Source organism: Pimephales promelas, chromosome 7 (assembly GCF_988280905.1).
Source record: "Pimephales promelas chromosome 7, fPimPro1.hap1.1, whole genome shotgun sequence".
Classification (NCBI taxonomy): domain Eukaryota; kingdom Metazoa; phylum Chordata; class Actinopteri; order Cypriniformes; family Leuciscidae; genus Pimephales; species Pimephales promelas.
In genome coordinates this window covers 39,904,795-39,922,852 of record NC_142775.1, presented here as the reverse complement: position 1 = coordinate 39,922,852, position 18,058 = coordinate 39,904,795, and the positions used below count along the sequence as shown (strand labels likewise).

Sequence of the window (18,058 nt, the reverse complement as noted above, 5' to 3'; positions counted from 1 at the left end):
AAATCAGTGTGTTTGAGCTGATTGTGTGATGCCGAGATTACAGGCGCGCGGAGAGACGATAAAACGCTCCGCTTTAACTCTCATATGACATTTGTGTTTTGTTCGTTTGCGGAGACGACCGCCTGACATGATTATATTGATGATAAAAGTTTAAAACTAAAGGTGTTTGAAGAGTAGGTACAAATGATTGAATCTGTTGTGTTTTCTTCTGCGCATGCGCACAGCTGCTTCCTCTTCCTCTACTTCCGTATTCTTGCTGCGGCCTTATATGGGCAATCAGAGAAAAACACGAAATCCTGTAATATCTATAAACCTGTATCAAATATCAATTTGCTGGACATTGACGAATGTTTAAAGTATTATAACCGCAAATCTGTCTCTGTTTTGATTCTGTTATGTTGTAATTGATCAGAACAGATCGACAGTGTTAGGTTAGTTTTGACATGTTGAGACATGAAACATTCTCCGATCTGTGTGTGTTATTAATTGGCCCATTTTAAAAAATAGTTCTTAAATTCAAGAGGTCCGTGTGTTGGTCTGTGGCAGTGTAATTATCGTTAAAATACTCGTGTGTGAGAGTGATCCTTCAGAGTTGTGATTTTAAAGAAAAAAAATATTTTTGATTTATGAACACACGCTGAAGGAAGTGCTCATTATGAATGAATATTATACAGAAAGATTGAATTGTTCATAAATGGGACACAGTGTTGGATTTATTTTGATCTGCTGCTTTCCAACCAGGAACTGCGAATCGAGTAACTGGTGAATGAGTATGAACATTTAATGTGTGCTTTTTGTTTCAGGTACACTAAACTGGGATATGCAGGAAACACGGAACCGCAGTTCATCATTCCATCATGTGAGTTTCTGTTCTTCTGTGCCGACGTCTGTATAGTGTAGTGAACATCTATAGGGTGCAGTGCACACATCTGTAGGGGTGTAATGCATTACACTAGTGTACTAAGCTGTTGTCTGTAGGCTGTAGTGCTAATGCATGACACTAGTGTACTAGGCTCATGTCTGTAGGGTGTAGTGCTAATGCATGACACTAGTGTACTAGGCTCATGTCTGTAGGGTGTAGTGCTAATGCATGACACTAGTGTTCTAGGCTCATGTCTGTAGGGTGTAGTGCTAATGCATGACACTAGTGTACTAAGCTGTTGTCTCTAGGGTGTATTGCTAATGCATGACACTAGTGTACTAAGCTGTTGTCTGTTGGGTGTAGTGCTAATGCATGACACTAGTGTACTAGGCTGATTGTGTAGGGTGTATTGCTAATGCATGACACTAGTGTACTAGGTTGATGTCTGTAGGGTGTAGTGCACATTTGTAGGGTGTAATGCATGACACTAGTGTACTAAGCTGTTGTCTCTAGGGTGTATTGCTAATGCATGACACTAGTGTACTAAGCTGTTGTCTGTTGGGTGTAGTGCTAATGCATGACACTGGTGTACTAAGCTGTTGTCTGTTGGGTGAATTGCTAATGCATGACACTAGTGTACTAGTCTGATGTCTGTAGGGTGTAGTGCACATTTGTAGGGTGTAATGCATGACACTAGTGTACTAGGCTGATGTCTGTAGGGTGTAGTGCACATTTGTAGGGTGTAATGCATGACACTAGTGTACTAGGCTGATGTCTGTAGGGTGTAGTGCACATCTGTAGGGTGTAATGCATGACACTAGTGTACTAGGCTGATATGTGTAGGGTGTATTGCTAATGCATGACACTAGTGTACTAGGCTGATGTCTGTAGGGTGTAGTGCACATTTGTAGGGTGTAATGCATGACACTAGTGTACTAGGCTGATGTCTGTAGGGTGTAGTGCACATTTGTAGGGTGTAATGCATGACACTAGTGTACTAGGCTGATGTCTGTAGGGTGTAGTGCACATTTGTAGGGTGTAATGCATGACACTAGTGTACTAGGCTGATGTCTGTAGGGTGTAGTGCACATCTGTAGGGTGTAATGCATGACACTAGTGTACTAGAGGGTGTAGTGCACATCTGTAGGGTGTAATGCATGACACTAATGTTCTTGGATTATGTCTGTATATATTGTCAAAAGTAGCGACTTCGGTACCAAGGTGGTACTAAAATTTAAAAATGTGACGTATCAGCAGTATTTCCCTCTAGCATTTTAAGTGCTTTTGGACAGACTCTTAAACACCTCTGATCGGCCATTGTGTTGATGCGCTCAACGTGATTGGCTACAGTGATCAACAATGACATCTCTGACGAAGAGCGCTTCCACAGATACACACAGGAGTGTTTAAAAGCAGGCGTCTATCGGCGGATCCCTACTATATCCACTGATTATGCCGCTTTTAAACGCTCTCTATCTGTGTAAGCTCTTGATGAGGAGCGTCTAAAACGTCATTGTTGATCACTGTAGCCAATCACAGTATATATGTTGAGCGCAACAACACAATGGTGTACTAGGCTAAAGTCTGTAAGGTGTAGTGCACATCTGTAGTGTACTAGGCTAAAGTCTGTAGGGTGTAGTGTACTAGGCTAAAGTCTGTAGGGTGTAGTACATATCTGTTGGGTACTAGGCTAAAGTCTGTAGGGCGTAGTACACATCTGTAGTGTACTAGGCTGAACTCTGTAGGGTGTAGTACACATCAATAGTGTACTAGGCTAAAGTCTGTAGGGTGTAGTACACATCTGTAGTGTACTAGGCTAAAGTCTGTAGGGTGTAGTGTACTAGGCTAAAGTCTGTAGGGTGTAGTACATATCTGTTGGGTACTAGGCTAAAGTCTGTAGGGTGTAGTACACATCTGTTGGGTACTAGGCTAAAGTCTGTAGGGCGTAGTACACATCTGTAGTGTACTAGGCTGAACTCTGTAGGGTGTAGTACACATCAATAGTGTACTAGGCTAAAGTCTGTAGGGTGTAGTACACATCTGTAGTGTACTAGGCTAAAGTCTGTAGGGTGTAGTGTACTAGGCTAAAGTCTGTAGGGTGTAGTACACATCTGTAGTGTACTAGGCTAAAGTCTGTAGGGCGTAGTACACATCTGTAGTGTACTAGGCTGAACTCTGTAGGGTGTAGTACACATCAATAGTGTACTAGGCTAAAGTCTGTAGGGTGTAGTACATATCTGTAGTGTACTAGGCTGAAGTGTGTAGGGTGTAGTACATATCTGTTGTGTATTAGGCTGAACTCTCTAGGGTGTGTTACACATCTGTAGTGTACTAGGCTGAACTCTCTAGGGTGTAGTACACATCTGTAGTGTACTAGGCTGCAGTCTGTAGGGCGTAGTGCACATCTGTAGTGTACTAGGCTGAAGTCTGTAGGGTGTAGTGCACATCTGTAGAGTGTTTTCAGTAAGCGGAGTTAAATATAATCCTCACAGAAGCTGTTTAAAAGCAGTTCTCAAAGCCAGTTTCTATCTTTTTTTAGGCTTATTTTAGTGAATACACATTTTTCTGAGTGCTTGTCACCGACTAGAAAAAGTCATCCCGATTATCACATTTCAGTTCTGTTGCGTTTTCACAATACATATCATTTCAAATGACTAACAACTCATTGGTCGAAAAATGAAGAAATCATCTCACAATCTTCACCACATCCTCAAACGACGACGTTCTTCTTTTCTTGTCGACTCACGTCAGCACTCAGCTCTCTCTTCATGTGTGCCTGTAATCTGACCACGTCTGGCTTCCCATCATCCTTTTCTTCTGTCAGGCATCGCCATTAAGGAGTCGGCGAAGGTGGGCGACCAGGCTCAGCGGAGGATGATGAAGGGTGTGGATGATCTCGACTTCTACATCGGAGACGAAGCCATCGATAAACCCAATTACGCCACCAAAGTGAGTGATGACAAATGATGAGTGATTAGTCTGTAGGTTCAAAAGTTTGGGTTGGCGAAAAAATAAATAAATAAATATATAATTTTTTTTTAAATAATTTATTTTAATCATTTTGTTTTAAATAATGTTACACAATTTTAAATAAATATCAATTTTGAATTTTAATTTAAATAGAATCTTTTGTAACATCATGACTGTCTTTTCTGTCACTTTAGACCAATTTAATGCAACCTTGATTATTAAAAGGGAATTTGTTTAAAAAAAATAATTTTGTTTTAGATTTATTTTGTAAATTTAATTAATAATATCTAAAAAAAAAAACAAGTATTTTATTAGACTATCCTGGATTTAATACAAGTAGAATCCTTTTTTTTTTTAAATAAGTTTTTAAAGTTTTTAAATAAACTTGTATAATATGACTTTCTGTTTTTGTTTGTTTGGATTTTATTGTATTTATATGACGATTTTATTTTTGTAATTTCATTTTTGCCATGAAATAGCCTTGAATGCTGTCATGGCACTAAATAAAGCAATCATCATCATCATCTGTACAGTGTGAGAATCCCTTAGAAAGCGTGCCGTTCCTCCAGACGTGTGTGTGATCTCTGAGTGTGTGTGTGTGTGTCTCTGCAGTGGCCCATTCGGCACGGGATCGTGGAGGATTGGGATCTGATGGAGAGGTTTATGGAGCAGGTGATCTTCAAGTACCTGAGGGCTGAACCCGAGGACCATTACTTCCTGTTGGTGAGTAAAACTCCTCCGAAACGCTGATGGTCATGTGATGATCTTGTGCTTTAGCTGGACACACTAACACGCGTGATAAAAGGCCATGTTAAAGGAGTAGTTCACTTTTTAAAAAACTTTTGCTGATAATTTACTCACCCCCACGTCATCCAAGATTTCCACGTCTTTCTTTCTTCAGTCAAATTTTCATGAAAACATTGCAGGATTTTTCTCCATATAATGGACTTCAATGGGAACCAAACGGTTAAAGGTCCAAAAGACAGTTTCAGTGCAAACTGTTCAAAGGGCTTTAAACGACACCAGACGATGAATAAGGGTCTTATCAAGCAAAACGATCGGTTATTAAAAAAAAATTATAACAAAGTTTAAGTTTTATAAGCTCAAATGCTCGCCTTGCTCTGTTCTGCGTTCGTGATTCTCCTTTTCATCAAAATGAAAAATGAACAAATCTTTTTCCGAATCATTTGGTCAATTCAACGAACAAAACGAATGAATTGACTCGGAAAAAGATTCGTTCATTTTGATGAACAAGTTCGAACAGGAGAGTCACGAACACACATCACAGAGCAGAGCTTATAAAACTTAAACTTTGTTATTTTTATTTAATTTTTTTTTAGTTTTTCTAACTTTATTTAGACCAGCGCATCACCTCCTGCTCTTGTTTTCTCTGTTGCAGACTGAACCTCCTCTAAACACGCCAGAAAACCGCGAGTACACGGCCGAGATCATGTTTGAGTCCTTTAATGTGCCGGGGCTGTACATCGCCGTGCAGGTACACACACACACACACACACACACACACACACACACACACTAGAGCTGGATGATTCTGGATGAATTGAGAATCACGATTTTCTTTGTTTAAAATGGTGGTCACGATTCTGAATAGACCACTAATAACTAATAACAATAACAAAATAACACGTAATTTAATAGAGGTTCTGTCAAAATGTTAATTAAAGAAGTCTATTTTTAAAAATATGTACTTAATTTGAAGGAATTATTTTTTAAAAAAAAGTTTGAGTGAATGATTCAATGACTCAGTCATAAAGTGAGTTTCATTACTGAATGAATCAGCCTTTTTGAACACATATTTTGAGTGAATGATTTTCACTAGTGAATGAATCAGCTTTTTTGAACAAATCTTTTGAGAGAATGATTCAATGACTCACTCATAAAGTGAGTTTCACTAGTGAATGAATCAGCTTTTTTGATCAAATCGTTTGAGTGAATGATTCAATGACTCACTCATTAAGTGAGTTTCACTAGTGAATGAATCAGCCTTTTTGAACAAATCTTTTGAGAGAATGATTCAATGACTCACTCATAAAGTGAGTTTCACTAGTGAATGAATCAGCTTTTTTGATCAAATCGTTTGAGTGAATGATTCAATGACTCACTCATTAAGTGAGTTTCACTAGTGAATGAATCAGCTTTTTTGATCAAATCGTTTGAGTGAATGATTCAATGACTCACTCATTAAGTGAGTTTCACTAGTGAATGAATCAGCCTTTTTGAACAAATCTTTTGAGTGAATGATTCAATGACTCACTCAAAGTGAGTTTCATTACTGAATGAATCAGCCTTTTTGAACAAAACTTTTTATTCAATGATTCAATGACAAATTAAAAGTGTAGATTTTAAGTCATGTGTCGCCACCTAATGGTGTAACAATGTAATTGATACAATCTTTATTTGAAGCATCAAGTAACTTTAAAAAGGTGATTTACACTATTCTACCTCAGACACCAGTGTTTATATCTGAACTATACACTTTTGTGATCATCTGAATGTTTGTAACACAGAAATTATGATACTGTGTGTGTGTGTGTTTGAAAAGACTTTGAGAAGCATGACAACCGCTCTCTCTGGGTTGTTCGCTTGTCACAATCTTTTTAACGATTAATTAAGCAGCTTTAAAACACAAACACACACATGTCTGTGTTTGGCTAATCGTGTGTGTGTGTGTTCGTCAGGCTGTTTTGGCTCTGGCAGCATCATGGACGTCTCGGCAGGTTGGGGAGCGAACGCTCACAGGAACCGTCATCGACAGCGGAGACGGAGTTACTCACGTCATTCCAGTGGTACGTCTCACACACACACACACACACACACACTACAGAACAATCATTCCCTCAAATGTGCTGTTTTAATTCTGAATGATTCTGTCCAAACAATGTTTGACTGTGAGCTGGAATATGTGTGCCATTTTTACAAACATTTATTTACACTTAAACATTTTTACTTTTCAATCTGGATTATGTCGTGTCATATTATGACAATTTAAAATGGCTGTTTTCTATTTTAATATATTTTAAAATGTAATTTGAAAGCTGAATTTTCCACATCATTACTGTTGCTGATTACACATCAGTTTTCAGTGTCACATGATCCTTCAGAAATCATTCTAATATGCTGATTTTATGCTCAAAAAACATCAATTATTATTTTCAATGTTGAAAACAGTCGTGTAGCATTTTTCCCTCCAAAATTCTATGATGAATAAAAAGTTCAAAAGAACAGCATTTATTTAAAATATAATCTTTACTGTAACTTTTGATCAATTTAACTCATCCTTGATGAATAAAAGTATTTTCTAATTTCTTTCCCCCAAAAATAAAAAATAAATTCTTACTGACCCCAAACTTTCGAATGGTAGTGATTAATGTTACAAAAGCTTAATTTCCATTTCAGATCAATTCTGTTCTTTTGAACTTTCTATTCATCAAAGAATCCTGAAATAAAAATGTAAAAAACTGTTTTCAACATGGATAATAATCATAAATGTTTCTTGAGCCTCATATTATAATAATTTCTGTAGGATCATGTGACACTGAAGACTGGAGTAATGATGATAAATTCAGCTTTGATCGCAGGAATAAATTACACTTCACTATATATTCACATAGAAAACCGCTGTTTTAAATTGAAATAATATTTCACAATATTACTGTTTTTTTATCAAATAATTGCAGCCTTGTTGAGCAGAAGAGACTTCTTTTAAAAACTTTAAAAAATCTTACCGATCTAAAACTTTTGACCGGTAGTGTACATGCTCACGGGACTCGATCGGACAGAGCAGGGAAGTTAAAAAGTCTCTGCTTTGATTGACAGGCGGAGGGATACGTGATCGGCAGCTGCATTAAACACATTCCCATCGCTGGCCGGGACATCACGTATTTCACGCAGCAGTTGCTGAGGGAGAGAGAGGTGGGCATCCCGCCGGAGCAGTCGCTGGAGACCGCCAAAGCCGTCAAGGTGAGTGTGTGTGTGTGTGATCACACGAGCGTCTCGTCCTCCAGACTCTAGCCTCGTTTACAGTGTCATTGAAATGTGACCCATTTCCAAAGTTTTGCTCATATGTGACACAGATCGGATGTGTACTATAAACAGGAAAAAAACGGATATTTCGAGATCTGCTTCATGCCTCGTTCGTATGTGGAAATGAGTCGGATATGTGGCAATGCGACTCACATAAACAGGCAGATTGGGTTTTCTGAGCATGTGCTCCGCGCAGTGGCGTAACTTTGTTTTAAAAAGTGGGTGGGACATGTGTATAAATAAATGAATCACGTGACACGTGGATAAAAAAATAAATCCGACTTTAAAACATGTCCAGTGGAATAGCCTATACAGAAAGTCCTGTAAAATTAAACGAATAAATTGACCTAATAATATGAATAAAAATTATAAAAACAAAAATATCCATAAAAGTTTTAAAAGTAAATTAACTATTAAGCCAGAATTTTGATAACTGATTTTTTGCAGAACACACACGATTAAAATTTAAATTGGCTTATATCCATTGTACACACAAACTGCTGTACAATTAAACGAATAAATGGGCCTAATAATATAAATAAAGATAAAAAAATAAGTGTATAAACAAAAATGTAAAAAAATAAAATAAAGGCCTACATAAACATTTTAAAAGTAAATAAAAAAAATTAACTATTAGGCCAACATTTTGATAACTAAACGTTTGCACAGCGCTCACAAATAAAATAAAATTATGCTTATATCAATTGTACAAAAAAATGCTGTAAAATCAAACGAATCAATGGGCCTAATTATATATAAATTAAACTTAAAAAAAAAAGAAAGAAAGAAAGAAAGAAAGAAAGAAAGAAAGAAAATGAATTGCTTTCCTTATCTACAGTTCTTTTGAGTTCACCTTCAAGAACACAAGTTTGGACAATGTCTGAGGCTTCAGACTCATGCGGTGGTTGCGGAGAAAACCCTTGCAGACCCGCTTGGGATGCTGAACACAATGCGAGCTTCTTTAGCCAGGCGGGGGAAAGAAATGGAGTCAGACTCGTGGTGTGAGCGGAGCGAAATTGGAGCGGGAAATAGGGCGACGCTCATTCCTTTTTTAAAAAAATGCCCCTTTGCGCTCTGTCCAAGATCCGCCCGCTCGCGCTCCACTCCGCTCACATGCTCTGCACCGGAACGAACAAATAGTCTCCGAAACGGATTGAAGCGCGCATGTGAAGATGTGAAGACTGTGTGTGAGCCACGAGATACACTGTAACCGCGCTACCGATCGCAAGCGGCAAAGAGCACTTTGATCATCTGATTTAAAAACAACGTATTTCAGGGCTAGATCGCTTCTTTTATTTTACAAACGAACTAAATTAATGGTCTGTCAGTTGGAGATGTTTTATTTATTTCTACTGTTAGATCCGTGCCGCGAGAGCTTTTAAAAGTGGTGGGGACAATATCGACCCTGGCAAAAAGTGGTGGGGACATGTCCCACCCGTCCCACCCGCAAATTACGCCCCTGGCTCCGCGGTTTAATGACGAGAGAAACCCCGACGTGTATCTGTAAATGTTATCTTAGGAGGAGAGGAATGTAGATAAACGTTAATTTTGGGCCGACAATTTTCTTCCGACAATCGTAGATATGTTGTAATCGGTGCGTTTTCAGGGGCCGGTCCTGAGATATGGAAAAGTCTTGCTTTATCTGTGAGGTCTGCATCGTCTTTAGAGCCCGGCCGATAAAGGATTTTGAAGGCTGATACCGATACAAATATTTATTGGTTTTAAAATCCGATATTCCGATATATCGGACGATATTTTTCTTTTCTTTTTTCCAGAAACGCGCAACAAAACATACAGATTTCCCTAACATTAGTTATTTGTAGTTATTTATGAGTTTCAACTAAAATAATATGATAATGCATTTTAAAAAGAAACTTGTTTCTTTTATTGTCACAATAGAACAGTTCCAACAGGGACGGTGTAGAGTGCCCTCTGGTGGACAAACCATACAACTCCAACACTCATGACATGGTTCAAGCGTGTTTCGTCCGTTTTTATTTTATTTTTGAAATATTAATTTATCGGCCATTATAACTGCCGATACCGATAGTTTGGAAAATGCCTAATATCGGCCGATAATATCAGCCTGCCGATAAATCGGTCTGGCTCTAATCATCTTATCTTTTCATTCATTATAACTTTTGGTGTCTTAAGTCAAACTTTTTTTTTATTACTGTTTTTTTTTACAGCATAGTGGTCAACTTTTGTTGTGTTTATTTGTGCTTAATAAATAAATAAAATTAAATTATGGTGATGTTTGGCAAACTTTGCATATCGCAGAGCTAGCATCAAGCATATTTCACGTTCGTCCATCTGTGCCAGAACCTATGGTAAGCTGTTTTAGCTTAAATTGTTACTAGTAGAGCCAGACTGATATTATCGGCCGATATTAGGCATTTTTCCAAACTATCGGTATCGGCAGTTATAATGGCCGATTAATGAATATTTCAAAAATAAAATAAAAACGGACAAAACACACTTGAACCATGTCATGAGTGTTGGAGTTGTATGGTTTGTCCACCAGAGGGCACTCTACACCGTCCCAGTTGGTCACGATACATACACTGCTTGAATAACAATTAAAAGAACATCCCCATCAGTTCTTTTAACTCAAATAAGACAAAATTTGTGACTATCATGTCCAGTTTTGCTGTTAAATAAGCCGAGAGTGAAGCGGAATTAGCTAGCTATGTTACGTTGTTACAGTAGTTGACTGACTGTCCTTTTAACTTTTGACAATGTGACTGAAGTATTTCTTTAATAGCGCGTGACAGTTATAGCAATGAGACGGATGGCCTGTTATATTGAAAATGTATGTTTTACAATTTGCAGTATGACATAATCCATTGCTAAATTATGGCTCATCATAGACTAGCTAACCACAAAGCTAGCTAACGCCACTATCATCCGTCTGTTCTGTTGTGACAATAAAAGAAACAAGTTTTTTTTTAAATGCATTATCATATTATTTTAGTTAAAACTCAAATAACTAATGTTAGGGAAATCTGTCAATGTTTTGTTGCGCGTTTCTGGAAAAAATAAAAAATATCGGCCGATATATCGGAATATCGGATTTTCAAACCAAATATTTGTATCGGTATCGGTCGGGCTCTAGTTACAAGCTTTCCACGTTGTAATTGTATTTTTTACTAGTAATAATTCAATTAGAGAGCTCTGCAATTCAGTTCTTACTAGTAGCGATTAGAATTAGAGAGTAAGAATGGAATTGCGAAGCTCTTTAAATGAATTTTTACTTGTAAAAAATAAAATTAAATGCATGTATAATTGCAGAGCTCTATAATTTGAGTTCTTACTAGTAAAAATGCTCTCACGACGAGTAACGCTGGGAACAATTTAAGCTAAAACGGCTTGCCATTTCAGATAGTATGGTAAACGTAAGCGCATGAATCGGATATGGGTCACAATTGAAAGAACGTGTAAACGGATGTAAAAAAAAAGAAATCGGATATATGCAACACAATCAGAATTGGGCACTAAGACCTGCCGTGTAAACGTGTGTTTCTGCCGCAGGAGCGCTACAGTTACGTCTGTCCCGACCTGGTGAAGGAGTTCAGCAAGTACGACACAGACGGATCCAAGTGGATCAAGCAGTACACCGGCATCAACGCCATCAGCAAGAAGGAGTTCACCATCGACGTGGGATACGAGCGCTTCCTGGGACCCGAGATCTTCTTCCATCCTGAGGTTTGTACATGCGCTCAGACATCTTTCTATTGTTGGGGCGGTTGATTATGATTTCACTTTTCTAACTTTAGTTAGTGTGTAAAATTGCTGTTTGAGCGTAAACAACATCTGTAAAGTTACAACGCTCAAAGTTCGACGCAAAGGGAGATATTTGCTTTTTAAGGACTTCAACAAACGGCTGGTAGGAACTACACAAGCTTCCTCCCGAGTTAGTGACATCACCAACCCAAATATTTACATAAACCCCGCCCCCAGAACACGATTTATAGATTATCAAGATAGAAAATGCTAATCAATGACTAGAAGATAACTACACATAAGATACATAAGTCTCTCCATCTTCCTGACAAAGTTCCGGGTCAAAGTTTCAGGAACGTTCAGTGCATGTGTGTGTGTGTGCGGTCAAGACAAGAGCTCTTGAAGCTCCGCCCCCTGTTCCAAGAGCAGCAGCTCATTTGCATTTAAAGGGACAGACACAAAAAATCAGTGTGCTCACCCTCAAAAAGTGACCATTTTTATTGTTCCAAACCCCGGGAACAATATTAATATTAATATTGCTATTTAAAAACATTATAGTTTCTGCATAATAATCTTTGCACTTTTTTCTTTCTTTAAATGTATTATAAGTTGACATCTAATTCATATGTATTGATATTAGTACACAAACCAATTTGAGGACATTGACACTCTTTATTCAAATATTATTCAAAAGAGTTAAGCATATTGCGTGGTAGTCGATTGCTTTATGTGATAATTACACAATGAAACCATTTCATCCAGGCTGTCATACGAAGAAATGATGAACACATGCAGAACCAATGAAATATTGATAACTGATTATGTTGTAGTCAATATATGCTCTTTTTGGATAGTAAATGAAACCTATAGCTCAAGTTTGCCAAATAAATACCTTAACCAAGCTTAGTGTTTTATTTTTCTAATATTTTGAAGGTTTAAGGTCATTGGACATCATATTTGCTCGCTACTGTATGTACATATTGAGTCACAGAGAGTGTTCATTTTGTTTGTGCAGTTCTTCAAAAATGTCTCAAATTGGATATTAAAAATAGTCCCCAAACCGCACGCTGACGCACTCTTGTTTCCTCTTTCAGTTCGCTAATCCAGACTTCACCCAGCCGATCTCTGAGGTGGTGGATGAGGTCATTCAGAACTGTCCCATCGACGTGCGCCGCCCGCTCTATAAGGTCAGTAATATTTCTCTGTGCTGCTTTATACTGGTTTTCTTAACTCTAAATTCGCCCTTCCACAGTTTAAGGACTTAAACGGTCAGAGCTGAAAGTCTTGAATTCATAAAGTCATGCATTAAACTGCAAAAAATAAAAGTTGTGTTCTAGTACAAATATCTAAATTGTAGGTGTTAACTTGTAAAGCAAAATGTTTGAACAATCTGCTAATATTTTTCCCTTTTGAATTCAGATTATTTTTCTAGTTTTCATGAATTTTTTTTCAAAAAGCGACTTTATCTTCAGTCATTTTGCTTCTCCAGTAAATGTGTCTTGATTTAAGAATGTTTAGATATTTGTGACTGAAATGAGTTTTTGCATTATGATCAGAAAAGTTGGTTTTCAAGCCTTCAGCTTTTTTATTTTTGTAAAATGAATAAAAAAGTAATGTAAATCTCTTGTAAATTGTATTTTCAAACTCTAAAGTGTTGCTAATACAACACAGTTGTGTTTCGTAGGGAACATGTCGATGTGTTCTGTTGTATTCAGGTCATTTCTTAAAACTGTTTTAATTAGTCTTAAAAAGGTCTTTATAAAGTCTTAAATCTATGGTTATAAAACCTGCAAAAAAAACAACAACTCAGATTTTGACATTTTGTCACTTTATTCTTTAAATTTTCTTTATTTTAGCTTTATAAAATACCTTTTTAAGACCGTCATTACACTGCAAAATAATGTTCTTCCTTAGTGTTTCTGTCTTGTTTTCTAGTACAAATATCTAAACATTCTTAAATCAAGATATATTTACTGGCGAAGGAAAATGACTGAAGATATTAAGTCTTGTTTTCTAAAAACAAAAGCAAAACTAAAGTGAGTTTTGGCTTAAAAACGAAAAGAAAAAAATCTGCCAATGCGGTCCAAAAAAAATAATAATCTTGCTTTCACTTCAAATTAAGTGTTTTTCTGACGTCTAGGGATGGGCAATGATTAATCCAAAATAAAAGTTTGTGTTTACATAATATATGTGTGTGTGGTGTGTATAATTATTTTGTATATATAAATACACACACATGCATGTATATATTTAAGAAATATTTGCATATATACTTTATATATATTTATACATAATTAATATTATGTGTAAATATAAATATTTGATATATTAAGAACACATTTTTCTTAAGAAATATCATTTTTATTTAAGAAATATTTGCATGTATATACTTTAAATATATTTATACATAATTAATATTATGTAAATATTTGATATATTAAGAACACATTTTTCTTAAATATATACGTGCATGTTAGTATTTATATATACAAAATAATTATACACACCACACACACATATATCATGTAAAGACAAACTTTTATTTTGGATGCGATTAATCGTTGCCCATCCCTACTGACGTCAATGGCAGATATTTGTTCTTGTTTTAAACGCTTAATCTGTTAATTTGGACATTTTTCATCAAACAAGACTTCACATCTTTAGTCATTTTGTTTTTCCTGTAAATTAATCTTGATTTATAAATGTTTTGATATTTGTACTGGAAAACAAGACAGAAATACTGAGGAAGAAACCCTTTTGTGCAGTGTGTGTGTGACCTGTAGAAAGCCTCTGTGTGTGTCCTCTTCTGCAGAACATCGTTCTTTCGGGCGGCTCCACCATGTTTCGTGACTTCGGCCGGCGTCTGCAGAGAGACCTGAAGAGAACGGTGGACGCTCGCCTGAAGCTCAGCGAGGAGCTCAGCGGAGGAAAACTCAAGGTCCCGTTTAAAGATCAGCTTCAGCATCGGTGTGTTTATAATGAGAAGTGACATAAAAACCTCAATATCTCCTCTGCATCTCTTCACAGCCCAAACCCATCGACGTTCAGGTCATCACCCATCACATGCAGCGATACGCCGTGTGGTTTGGAGGATCCATGCTGGCCTCGACTGTGAGTCTCTCACACACACGCATAATTTACAGCTACTTACATTCTCTTTGTTGAAATATTGGTTTATTGAAATATGAAATATTAACAATTATGTATAATGCATTATTCAGGTATGCATAATGCATTGTATCTTCATAAATCATTTAAACTGAAGTTAAATGCATTATAATAATTGCAGTAGGGCTGTGCAATTAATCAGAATTAATTTATTTGATTTTGGCTTTGAACAATTGAAAGAGTCTGAGCCGAACGCGGATGAGCAAATGGGCTTTTTTTGTTAAATGCGGTGTTGCTGCTGCACTCATTCGGCAGTGGTGGGCCACACTGATCATCATCCCGCCGCGCGCAGCTTCTCAGTGAAGGCCGTGCATAGGCTACTATTGTGTGGAATTGTGCTTTTGTGCTACTATACTAAGGCATGAAAAACACCATAGAGTTTTCACCGTGGATAGATAGGTTTTTAAATTACAAGAGAAGCTAATGTGCATTCTAAAAATCTAAGATATTGGGGAAAAATATGAATATTTATAATAATGATATATTAATAAAACTAAATAAATAAATATATGTATATATATATATATATATACACATATATACACAGTAGTCAACATTTGAAATGGATTCAAAACCTTTCTTCAAAGTTATACATTAATTTTTAACAATAGCAGTTCTTGTCTTAGGACAACTTTTAACTTTTTTGATCAACTTCGAATTTTGACTACAATAGATGGATGGACGGATGATGGATGGATGGGTGGATGGATAGGTAGATGGATGGATGATAGATGAAGGATGGATGGGTGGGTTGATGGATGGATTGCTGGATGGATTGGTGGGTGGATGGATGGATGGATGGATGGATTGGTGGGTGGGTGGATGGATGGATTGATTGGTGGATGGATTGGTGGATGGATGGATGGATGGATGGATGGATGGATTGATGGATGGATGGATTGGTGGATGGATGGATTGGTGGGTGGGTGGGTGGATGGATGGATTGGTGGATGGATGGATGGATGGATGGATGGATTGGTGGGTGGGTGGATGGATTGGTGGGTGGATGGATGGATGTATTGGTGGATAGATGGATGGCAGGGTGGATGGATGGATGGATGATGGACGGATGGATGATGGATGGATGGATGATGGATGAACGGATGGATGGATTGGTGGATGGATGGATGGATTGGTAGATGGATGGATGGATGGATGGGTGTGTGGATGGATGGATGGGTGGATGGATGGATTGGTAGATGGATGGATGTATGGATGGACGGACGGACTGATGGATGTATGGATGGATGGATAGATGAATGGATAGATAGACAATTATGTATCTTCTCCTACCAAGGTTGCTTTAAACAAACAGTAATATTGTGAAATATTATTACCCCTTTACCCTTTATTGGCCCTTACTAAACATACTAAACCTTTGAACAGCAGTGTGTATATATAATATGATATTTTAAATAAAAATGTATCCCTTTTCTTAAAAGATTTAAAGGCTAAAATGTGACATTTATCATCTTTTTGTTTTTGCCGAAAGCTGTTTTAACCGTAAGGTTGTTTACATCATGGTTTTTAGTTATTATAAAGTTTAGGATGTTCCCACTTATATGGTATTTTATTTGTATTTTATGACGTCGTTTGTCTACTTTTCAGCCGGAGTTCTACCAGGTGTGTCACACCAAGAAGGACTACGAGGAGATCGGCCCGAGCATCTGCCGCCACAACCCTGTGTTCGGCGTCATGTCCTAAACCATCACACACACACACTCGCACACGCATACACACTTATGGGATGGTAGGGTGCAGATGCAAAAAATGAGAAATACTTTTTCTATTGTTGGTCCCCTCAGAAGTAGACATGTGTCTGACGGTGAAAGACCCGACTGCTGGAAACATACGAACACATGGTTTTTTTTTTGTTGATTTGATCCCAGTGTAAGCAACCGAAACAGCTTCAGTCTTTAGTGAGTGTGTGACGGCGTGCGACTGAACTCAGATTGATGATGAAAACTGGACCGGCGTCATTATTGTCATTAAGGGTGTAAAGAATCACATGTTGAACTGTGTGTACGGCTTCATCTTGTCCTTTATTTTAAAGTTTTATGACCCTCGACCCCTACCACATTAAAACAAAGTGTTTCCTGCTATACTTTGATACTTGCTTTCAATCTATCAAATTTGTGACTAAAAGAAAACTTAAAAAAAAAAAAATCCCATATACAGGATTTTCTGTCTGTCTCTTTCTTTCATGGCATTTTAGATACTCAACTGCTTTTACCTTCAGATGTCATTTATTCATGATTGCAGACCAGTCGTGTGAACATAATTGAGTGGAATGATGATTGTGCCAGTATTAGCAGAAGCTTGTTTTGATAAAGGCAGATGACACATGGGTGGGATTTATAAGTGTAATGGTGAAACATTCCAATAAAAGCTCATGATTTCTAATGAACAGGCTCACATGTGTGTTTTCAGCTCTATTTATTTAGTGACCTTCGGTTTAATAGGTTTAAAACGTCATTCTCATCTTAGTATCAAGTTTTTCAGGAGCTTAGCCAAGCATTTTAATCTCTCATGATAGTTAGGCTATTGACTACCATACAAAAGTTTCGGGTTGATAAGATTTTTGGTCAGAGAGTCTTGAACGAAAGAGAGTCTTTAGGGAACCATTAACTTCCAGTATGCAAAAAAATATACTATGGAAGTCAATGCTGCCCACAACTGTTTGGTTACAAACATTCTTCAAAATGTGTTTTTCAGCAGAACAAAGAATGGAAAATTGGTTTGAAACCACTTGAGGGTGAGTGTTAATGACAGAGTTTGAGCCATCCCTTTAATAAAGTCTCAAACTGTAACCTCAACAACTATTCATGGATTTTATTTTATTTTCTGAAACGTTTTTGTTGGATGTTCGTCTAACATTTTTTAAAATAAGTGCGCTCACGCCAAATTGTGATTTCGAGATGACGTCACGTTCTACTCGGAGCTGTTTAATGCTTTTCCATTTTAAATACATAACATACATATAATATAAAATCACTTAAGTTACAGAACGATCATTTGAATGTTAAAAATCATGTTATCAGCTGCTTTTAAAGCTTTCTTCATATTTAATTGATGATCGAATTTAAATCGCGCTGAATCTGACTCTCGCGAGAAGTCGATATTCGCGCTCTCGCGGCCGCTCTCAACAAGCGTCATTTTACCGATTAAAACCGGGCTGGGACTGGGAGTGTGTGTTTAAAATGTGTTAACCCGAATAAAATCAGTCATTTTACTTGCCTCGCGAAAACAGATGAAGATGAGTAGAGTTAAAACACGTTGAATGGCTGCTTA

The 18,058-nt window shown here is 37.2% G+C and overlaps 1 protein-coding gene across 1 annotated transcript in view; it reads left to right on the top strand.

Annotated features, from left to right (window-relative positions):
• Positions 1 to 17,174, top strand: part of actr3 (actin related protein 3) — a 17,517-nt gene extending 343 nt beyond the window's left edge. The window contains exons 2-12 of the mRNA XM_039683374.2: positions 804 to 859; positions 3,687 to 3,811; positions 4,445 to 4,555; positions 5,232 to 5,327; positions 6,532 to 6,639; positions 7,670 to 7,813; positions 11,408 to 11,581; positions 12,694 to 12,786; positions 14,412 to 14,537; positions 14,627 to 14,710; positions 16,376 to 17,174. Of these exons, the coding sequence (XP_039539308.1) occupies positions 804 to 859; positions 3,687 to 3,811; positions 4,445 to 4,555; positions 5,232 to 5,327; positions 6,532 to 6,639; positions 7,670 to 7,813; positions 11,408 to 11,581; positions 12,694 to 12,786; positions 14,412 to 14,537; positions 14,627 to 14,710; positions 16,376 to 16,471 (1,213 nt within the window). The 3' untranslated portion in view covers positions 16,472 to 17,174. The remainder of the gene's footprint in view (positions 1 to 803; positions 860 to 3,686; positions 3,812 to 4,444; positions 4,556 to 5,231; positions 5,328 to 6,531; positions 6,640 to 7,669; positions 7,814 to 11,407; positions 11,582 to 12,693; positions 12,787 to 14,411; positions 14,538 to 14,626; positions 14,711 to 16,375) is intronic.
• Positions 17,175 to 18,058: the final 884 nt, after the last annotated feature.